General features: G+C 43.5%; 1 protein-coding gene across 3 annotated transcripts in view; it reads left to right on the top strand.

Moving 5' to 3' along the window:
* Positions 1–2,722: 2,722 nt before the first annotated feature.
* The window catches only part of RBM20 (RNA binding motif protein 20), a 72,409-nt gene continuing 65,003 nt past the window's right edge, over positions 2,723–10,128 (top strand). For all 3 annotated transcript variants that reach the window (XR_005195616.1, XM_017499685.2, XM_017499684.2), the window contains exon 1: positions 2,723–2,903. Coding sequence is in view for 2 of the 3 variants with exons in the window: in XM_017499685.2 (XP_017355174.1) it covers positions 2,821–2,903 (83 nt within the window). In the remaining variant the exon portion in view is untranslated. The remainder of the gene's footprint in view (positions 2,904–10,128) is intronic.

The following is a 10,128-nucleotide window of genomic DNA, read 5'->3' as shown; positions in this document are numbered from 1 at the left end:
TTTTTTTGTACTGGGCCTCACAAGTGGTCGGTTCTGCACTCAGTGTACTTTGAGCACATCTTACTTGTAGCGTTCATTTCGTTTTACTATATTATTTATGTTTATGACTCACTTTGCATACTGGGAGGTGCTTTAGTGGAAATACAAAGTCTTTGGAATCCAGCAGACAAAGTTTCAAATGATCGTATACAAGGCTTTGACACTTAAGGTGGGGTGCTCAGTCATTTGGAGCCTCAGTGTTCTTATCTGTAAAATGGGGATAGTGATCTTAATTTTTTTTTAAGACTTGTGAGGATCAAGAAAATGTGTGAAGCAGGTAGCATAATGTGTTGTTCATGCACGCCTACTGCCTGCCTCAGGCTCTTCTGTCCTTCCTTGCCTGGTACAGTGCTGGTATACAGTAGGTACTCAATACGTGCCTGCGACATGGAACTGAATTTTCATTTGGGGTGTTTAGCTTGTGCCTCTTCATTTCCAGATTGGAATTGGAGTTGTGTTCTGGTCTCTGGGTAAGAGCTAGGACCATAGAATCAGAAGGGCTTATTCTAAGTATTGGCATTTCTTCTCCTGGGAATTGTAGCCAGGCCATGTATGAGGGTGCCTTTTCTTTTATTCAGTGTATCATGTTATGGAGCTCACAATAGCAGATACACAGCTCCGGCTGCACCAGGTGACACATGGCTTCTACCAGAATCCTGCAGGGAGGATTGTCCTCATCCTTCTTTGCTGTGGCTGGCAGGTTTCAGGTGTTTGTTTTTAGCCACTGTTAAGACTGTTTTCGCCATGGCATATCACTGCTCTCCCTCAGCGGCAGAGAGGAGCAGAGCCTTCTGTGTGGATTTGGGAAGACACGTGGTGGGGCGCTTTTCGGTAAACTCTTATCCTAAGAAAGTTCTGGGCATAATGAAAGAAGACTGAGAGAGGAAGGGCAAAGCATGCTGACTAGAGGACTGCCTTGGAGCTCGGGGAACCTAGCAGACCATGGGGAGGACTCAAGGCCAGAAGAGAAAGGCAGCCGCGGCCAGGCTGGCTGGCTCCCTTAGGTCAGGAGCTGGGACTGGCGCCTTTAGGTGTCTGTGACCGAGTCAGCGGCTGAAGCCAACGGAGCCCGAGGCAGCCTGTGGGCTGTGACTAAATTAGGAAGAAAGGGCCCTTGGGCTCTCCTGGGAGTTCACTGGGGCAGGTAGGCCGTGGAAGGGCCTCTGGTGGGCAGCTGGAAACAGGCTGGCCAAACATATCCAACAACTGGCTTTCACTTTTGATTTTTCAGTGCGGCTGTAGATATATCACACACTGGATCTGAGTTCAGTCCCAGCAGGGGGGAAGCCTCCCTGATGCCAGGGTACCCACGGGTGGTGCCAGGTAGGAGGTGATCTGACCCCCAACACCCATCTTCTCCAAGGGACTAAGTAAAATAGGAGAATCTAGTGAGCTTCAATCACTAAGTCATTTATAAGCTCCTGGGGAGTTTTGACGTTTTAAAAGGAATATACCCTATTGACTATTTGAGGGAGGGGATTATAGTGGATGCCAGGCATTGCAGGTGAACCTCAGCCTGCCCCACACAGGAAAAATTGGAAGGATGGTTGCTTTGCATAACCTGGCAATGAGGAACCTGTGACAACAGATTTTGATTTTAGAAAATCACATGAAGGTTTAGTTTGGTTTGAGTGTTTAAGGATTGCAGTGTGAGATCTGGAAGGAGAAAATTAAAAGCAAGTTGGCAGGAGAACAGTGGCTCCTAGGAAGAAAAGCTGTGTTTCAAGTAATCAAACTCTGAATGAGGCCATCCAGGGCCTTCAGCCACTTCCTCACGGAGAGGGGCTTCTTGGCTTTTTTTTGGCGGGGGGCGGGAGTTATACTTTCTGCAAGACTGGTTGAAGGCATTAGTCTGAGAGCACAGTTTCTCAACTGCGACAGTATTAGTATCTTGGGCCAAATAACTCTCTTTTGTGGTGGCTGTCTTGAGCATTGCAGGATTTTTACAGCATCCCTGGTCTCCGCTCAGTAGATGCCAGTTGCATTCCATCCTCCCCCTCAGTTCTGACAACAAACTATTTCCAGCATTAGCCTGGGGACCAGAATTGCCCCCAGCCACTGCTTAGAGCAAAGGAGACTCTGCTTTTCATACTGAAAGGTATTGCAGTTACCACTGGGTGGGTGAAATGATGGGTCATCTCAGTTCATTTTCTGTTCCACAGAAGTAAAGAAGGGCAACTGTTTCAGGAGCTTTGCTGGTTGGGCGTCAGCTTGCTGGCGTTGTCAGATGTAGCTGGATTTCTAAGATTTTTTAGGGTATCTTCCGGACCAAATTTTCACCGCTGAAAACCCAGAGTAAAAAACAACAAGCAAACAAACAAGCAGACCACCACCACCCACAGCAGCAGCAAAAAATAGGGAAGTAAGCCAGGCGAGGGTTTGCAATTTTATTAAAAGTGGTCAGCGCGGTCAGCCCTAGACCCCTCCTTCAAAAGCGCTCTCAGGAGGCCTGTCTGCATAGAGCTGGCTTGGGTGTTGATATGTGAAGAGGCTGAGAACATGTGGCATAAACATCGACTGATATTGTTTGCCATTTACACTCAGCATGTGTAATGCAGCAGGAATGGCTCCCGGTGGCATGTGACTGCCCTTCCAGGCGGGTATGCCGTGCTCAGGCGCTGCTCTTTCTCTTTCACCCCCTCCCTCCCTCCCTCGCTCCCATACCCCCTCCTCTGCCCCTTTCCTCCTCTTCCCTTTCCAGGGGAAAGTTTGAGTGGAGGCTTGTCATGATTAGCACGCAGAAAGCTGGTAGGGTGTCACTGGAATTTTCTAGGGAGGCACATGCGCAACACCCAAAATGACTCCCAGCTTCGGTGGCCGCAGGTCAGCGCGTCGTGCCAGGCACCCTGGTCTGTTTCAGAAAGGTAAGGTTGCATGATGTCATCCTACCTTTCCCCAGCACAAGGGAGAAATCGAGGTTTTGTTAGTTTCTTTTTTAATTCTCCGGTCCAGGCAGCACCTCTGAACATGTTCTCGGTGCTGAGCATTTGTGCATGAGTGTGCAATTTGTCCGTGTCCCCACCCTCTCCGTTTAAAAAAAAAATTAACAAATGATTCACAACGGCAGTTTAACATGTGACCTAAAACAGCTCCTCATGACCCCAGTGAAATTGGCGATCCTAATGTCAGAAAGTCTAGATGGTCTTTTTACGCTGGTTACTAAACTCTTTGAATAAAGAAGAGTTGTGAGGCTACTGGAAAACAGACTGCGTTATCACCAGATCTGGGAGAATGGAAGGGGATGCGTTCGGAATCCCAAAACTTTATAAATGATAGGCGTCGCTTAAGGGTGAGGTGTTTTGTGTTAATCACTGGAATTTGGCAGTGATGGAAAATGAACTTAAAGGTGTTTGAAATGTCTCGTATCGTTGAGTGCACAGTGTGACACATTCTGGACCAGGAAGAGAGTGTCGTGTTAAAATTCATGAGCAGGGGATATCTTGCCAAGAAACGAGCCTTGATAATGGCTTCTGAGTACCCCTGAAGTAGCGAGAACATGAATTTCAGCACCTCTTAGGTTATCTTTAAGTTAAGTATTTAAACAAAACTATTTTCATCATCGCCAAGCCAGCAAGCAAGTGTGTAAACTTCTGTCGTGCGGTTCAGGGCACAAATTTGGACATGGATGTGATGGTCTGTTAGCAGACTCAAGCGCAACCGAACATGACTCACCTCATTTCTGTATCTGATGCAATCACAAGTAGCTTCAACGCTCGCAGTAGAAGAATACTAGTTTTCGGCTTGCAAGTGTGTAAAAGTGAATCCATACTCAGAAAACGGCATGGATGGTATATCTTATATTACGGGGATTTTGTTTTACTCTTAAAAAAATCTTTTGTGCAGCTTTGCCTTTGGTTTCTGCCTTAGAGGCGCTGGAATCTTTTTCTTTCTTGCAACTCTGAGATGTCAGAAAACTGAAGGGGAGAGGGTTAATAGGTTCACACACCCACCCCTCCCCCACGTGCATACGCTAACAGCTGCCATGTATGATTTTAGTGGAATTTGATATTTCGAATGAAATGACTTCCTTGTTTTCCATAGTAATATAATAATCAATTTTACCATAGAGAACTGTGTACATGTCAAACCTTGGCTGCTCCTAATTAGCAATGGATGGGGTAGGTGGGGAAAGTGCTGAAGAGCACTTTCGAGTAAAAAATCAGCCTTCAAGTTTTCACCATTCTTTCTGGCCTCAGCCAAGACAGTTTTCAATCTGCTTGGATCTTAACCACATGTTTAGTTTGTGGTGTTCTAAGAAAATATCTAGAATGACACATGCAAATGTGACAAAGATGGGCCTGTGTCTCTAACGGATGCGGGGCTGTCTTTTACCTCTACTCTGTAGTAACTTTCTTATGGCTAGAGCTTTGTAAGATAGAAGCAAAAGCCAAAAGTGATACACACATAATATTCTCTGCCTTGGGTGGCGTCTATGTTTTGTTGGCTGTAGCCAGAAAGATATGTGTCTTCAGACACAAGAAACTTCCATCCACTTTGGAAAAGGGATATTTTCTCAATAAATAGTTACACAGGTTATGTATAAAGCCCCATTCTTAATGTTCTCATTTACTTTAAGTAATGCAAAGGAATTAAACTGTGCACATTCCAAAAACACACATGGAAACATGTACCATGTCCTTCACAAGGAAACGAGTATACTGCTAAGATCTACATTCCCGCATGCTTAATACAGTCATAATTTCAAGTCAGTTGAACGAGTCTTTGTTCAGTGACTCTAATGTGCCCAGTGCTGAGTCACATAGGCACTTGGGAGTTTGAAGGATTTTAGGATGTGGATGATGTCCTCAAGGTGCTTATAATTCAGAAGGTAAAACTCCTCCCCTGGCAAACCTCACCTGGCTTTCTGCAGCAGAAACTATATGTGTTTTCTGGGGCACATCTTGTTGCAAAAAGTATTTATTGAATTGCATGAAAAGGTGCATTAACAGAGCTAAGAAATATTTTTAGCTCTATTGTGTTTGACCCTCTGTGGACTTGTGACCCTTTGTGGACTTGTAAAAATTTCAGTGTTTAATCTGCAGGGTCATTTAAGACACATGGTCATGCTGTTTGGCATGACAACAATAGCTTGTGGGACCCAAAGCAATAAAGAACAGATTGATTCTGTTCGTTTATAGATTGGTAATTCTTAGACTTTGTTGCACAGTTATTCCTGGGGAGCTATTAATATTAACAATTCCAATGCCTGGGTTGAGTCAATCTCTGAAGGTGGGACTCAAGCCTCAGTACTTTTTAAATTCCCCTCCAAGTAATTCCTAAGTGCCACCAAGTTTGAGATCTAGCGATATAGATGACTTCATCAACAATCTTTTTTGTTTGTTTGTGTTTTTAGCCTACACCTTCTAGAGTGAGTTTTGGAGTGGGCTTTATATAATGATGGGGGGACTTAAGAACTCTCAGCCTTCTGGAAGCTAACTGTCTGTTCTCTGAATTAGTGAACACAGTGTGGATGAAGCTGTGCTTTCTCTCTTTCCAGCAAACCTGGTGATATGATGCCAGGCCAATCACACAGCCATCTACATTACCTAAGGTTTCCTGAAACTTGAGTGTTTTTATTACAAGAGGCCAAATGTTCTGAAAATCTTGATTATGTCTCTTAAGAGAAGGTGGTTATACAATTAATTACATGTGCCCCTTGAAATTATTTTTGCACTGTCTGAAATACCCATGGAAAAGGAAGCCCGCTCTTGGTATACTGGCAACTAGTAGAAGTAGCTCCTTAAAATAGAGGGGTTACTCAGTTCCTGATAACTCACTATAGATATTTTTTTTCAGACAGAGTCTTGCTCACTCACTCAGGCTGGAGTGCAGTGTGCAATCACAGCTCACTGTAACCTTTAAACCTGGGGCTCAAATGATCCTCCCACCTGAGCCTCCCGAGTAGCTGGGATTACAGGTGTACACCACCATGCCTGGCCAAGTTTTAAATTTTTTTTAGAGATAGGATCTCTCTATGTTGCCCAGGCTGGTCTGAAACTCCTGGCCTCAAGTGATCATTCTGCCATGGCCTTCTAAAGTGCTAGGATTACAGGTGTGAGGCCACTGCCCCTAACTACCTCACCATAGATTCTTGGAGTTGGAAAGTATTTTCAAAATATTCTAGTGCAGTGGTTCTCAAAGTGCTGCATCAGCATCACCTGGACTTGTTAGAAATTAACACGTTCAAGCTCCACCCCCAGATCTTCTGAGTCAGATGCAGAGATGAGGCTATGGGTGGTGAGCGGTGGGCCCAGTATCTGTGTTTTAGGAAGTGCTTCTCTCTGGGTGCCCACCAAAATTTGAATTACTGCTGTTATTTCACCTTGTCAGAAACTGAGATACCTCAGTCCTGGGATCTGTGTCTGCACCAAGGCCAGATCATCCTAACTTTCCTATGGGTCATGAATAACTGCCTTAAGAAAATGCTCACCATCCTAAAATCATTAGACATAAAGAAACCTTAAATGTCTCATCTGACCCTTCCATTTCACAGATGAGAAAACTGAGGTCGATAGGGTGACATGAACTCAATAAGATGTAGAGTCACTGGTCTACATTGAGCAGAGCTTTTGGTCTGCTTATAACGAACACAGTCCTCTCCCTCACTGGTCCACACTGCCTCTCCAGTTTAATGTGGACTTCTAGTGTTTGGCTTAAATCACATCAGTTATGATGTCTAGGTTAATCATCATATAACTCTAGAAAAAGTCCAACTATTTTGATTGAGAATTTTAATTCTTTAAAATTAATCCAAAATTCTTTCATTTCAAATTGGCTTGAATTTTATAACTTTGTACATTTAATAGAAAAAAATCTCGGCGATGTAAACTGCTGAAAAGAAAATTCACAGACCATAGGGATTACTCCTGGGACGTGGGTTTCATCCCAACATCATGTAGCTCAGACACTAATAGCCCCTCAGATGCACACACTGAAATTGCATTTTCTTCAGATTTAGTTAAAAGGAAAAACATGACAAGGAGTCTGTTTTTTGAATATTTTAAAATTTCATACTTGATGTGGTTGGTGATGTTTACATAATTTTGTCAGTGTTCAAAAACTGAATCTAATCTACATTCTCTGCAGAGCTTCATCTTTCAAAGCACTGTAGCAATACACAGGGAACATTTAGCCAGGAAAGGAAAGGAGAACACACAGCTATTATCTACATACTTATATACATGGAGCAGGCGTGTCCATGGATACAAACTTTTTTTGTGTGTGTGTGTGTGTGTGGACTTTTTCTGAGACAGAGTCTGGCTCTGTCATCCAGGCTGGAGTGCAGTGGTATGATCTCAGTGATTCTCCTGCCTCAGCCTCCCAAATAGCTGGGGCTACAGGCACACACCACTATGCCTGGCTAATTTTTGTATTTTTTGTTTTTGGGTTTTTTTTTTTTTTTTTTGAGACAGAGTCTTGCTCTATCTCCCAGGCTGGAGTGCAGTGCAGTGGTACAATCTCGGCTCACTGCAGCTTCTGCCTCCTGGGTCAGCCTCCCGATTAGCTGGGACTACAGGTGACCACCACCACACCCAGCTAATTTTTTGTATTTTTAATAGAGACTGGGTTTCACCATGTTAGCCAGGATGGTCTCGATCTCTTGACCTCATGATCTGCCAGCCTCAGCATCCCAAAGTGCTGTGATTACAGGAGTGAGCCACTGCGCCCAGCCTAATTTTTGTATTTTGTTAGTAGAGAGTAGATTTTGCCTTGTTGGCCAGGCTGATCTAGAACTGCTGACCTCAAGTGATCCGCCCGCCTCAACCTCCCAAAGAGCTGGGACTACAGACATGAACCACTATATCCAGCCCATGGATAGAAATGTTTATTGGTTCCACACACCTACCATGTGCCAGGTATTGTGATGTGGCGTGGGACACATTTGAAGTTCCTACCTTTGAATGATCATGCGACAGTGAGGAAGTCAGACAAGTGCTTCAGTAGACAATTATGAGAGCAGGTGGTGGAGTTAGAAGAGCGTACAATTGAGGCTAAAGGAGTAGCAGGGCATTCTGAGGATCACAGAAGGGACACCAGTGCACACTGGATGGGAGCAGAAACCAGAGAAGGCTGCCTGGAGGAGGTGTCCTGTGAATTGCATTTCAAAGGATGGTAGATATCCAGGTGTGCAGGGGAGTAGGGATGAGGTTGTGCAGGGAGAGGGGCCAGTATATGCCAAGGCATCAATGCTTGTGGTACCTTGTCTTTCACTGGGGCAGGGTTGATCTATTAATCCCTATATATTTCCTTTGTGTGTATAAACATTAGCAATTTGGTTTCTTAGAGAACTTTGTATAGCAGTTTTAAAATATATGTTTCAAAAAGCTCATTTTTTCCATTGCTGAAGACCCAAATTGTTCCTAAGAAAATATTCTCAGTTGAGAAGTCACCAGATCTTACGTTACCGAGAAAATTGAAAGATCTCCCCTAACCCCAGAAGTCAAACCAGCTTCCTCAATTTGAGACTGCACAAAACCAATTAATTTTTGCCCAGTGTGGATTTTCTAAATAATTGTGTCTCAGACAAACCAACTCCTGTCCTAAATGGATTTGAGCTGCCTTTCACTCTGAAAGCTGTGGATCCATCTGGGAAATGTCTTTGTAGAGGAGAGAATTTTATAATAAAGTATTTTTGGTATTGCATTTACTAAATCTTCAGGGATATAGGTAGGAGAGCCTCTGCGCTGAACTGACTGCCCAGCAGAACAAGGTTAGAGGAAATGAAATTATTTCATGCTGGCTGGCCTGCAACACATACCTCTGAACGAAGCTGTATAAGTCATGGGCTGCATAACGATGTTCTGGTCAACAACAGACGACATATACAATGGTGGTCCCATAAGGTTATAATACTGCACTTTTACTGTACTTGTCTAGGTTTAAACATGTTTAGATATGCACAAATACTCACCATTGTGTTCCAGCTGCCTCCAGTATTCAGTACAGGAACATGCTGTGCAAGTTTGTAGCCTAGGAGCAATGGGGTATATCGTATAGCCTAGGTCTGAAGTAGGCTATACCGTTTGGTTTGTGTAAGCACAGTCTATGATGTTCACGTGACAAAGCTGCCCAACAACATTTCTCAAGATGTGTCTCCATTGTTAAGCGGCACATGACCGTATAGATAACAACGGTTTCTTTAAAAGCATTCCCAGGAGTGGCCAGGTGTGGAAAGAACTTAATTTCTGAGCAGTGATAATGATAGTTAATATTATTATCATGCTTTGAAGAACACCTGCACATCGTTTCATCTTTACAGTGAGTGGAACAGACATGACAATCTCCATTTGACAGATGAGGAAATTAAACCTTAGAGTCATCAGATTTCAAAGGGGAAGGGACCTTGGAGATCCTTTCATCCAGCTTTCTCATTTTATAAAAAAAAAAAACAACCTCTTTGAGATCAGGGAAAGTAACTGACCCAGGATTCTACAGGGAGTAAATAAGGGCTGTTGGGCCAGGCCCAGGTCTTCTGATTTCTAGCTCCATGATTTTTCACTCCATCACTCTGCTGTCAACCTTCAGTGCGTTAGAGGAAACTTGGTAGGTTAGGCATTTGTTCTTAAGGAGAAATTCTGTTGATATCAGTCTGTGCGCTATTTTGTAAACACACATGTGTAGAAAAACTCCGTTATTTTTCTGCTGTACCTATATGTAGATACAAACAGATAGATATACACACCACATGTGGATCTCACTGGGGAGATGTGGGTGGGACTGGGCTCAGTCTCAAAGGGGACTTCAACTTGATCTGTCGAATATTCTTGTATTTAAAAAATTGGAAGCAAAATGACCATTACAGGAGCGTTTGTTCATTTTGAATAAGGGGCGGTGAATTCATTGGTGTTTGTTTTATTCTTCATATTTCTGTATTTTAAAGATTTCAAAAGAAAACAAATATGGATATTAAAAATGAATTCTTACCTACAATACCATACCCTCATTTTATAAAAATAAAGAATATTTTGGCTGGGCGCGGTGGCTCACGCCTGTAATCCAAGCACTTTAGAGGCCAAGATGGGCGGATCACCTGAGGTCGGGAGTTCAAGACCAGCCTGACTAACATGGTGAAACCCCATCTTTATTAAA

Source organism: Cebus imitator, unplaced genomic scaffold, assembly GCF_001604975.1.
Source record: "Cebus imitator isolate Cc_AM_T3 unplaced genomic scaffold, Cebus_imitator-1.0 Scaffold259, whole genome shotgun sequence".
Taxonomy (NCBI): domain Eukaryota; kingdom Metazoa; phylum Chordata; class Mammalia; order Primates; family Cebidae; genus Cebus; species Cebus imitator.
The sequence above is the reverse complement of the archived record's forward strand: the minus strand, read 5'-3'. Positions and strand labels throughout refer to the sequence as shown.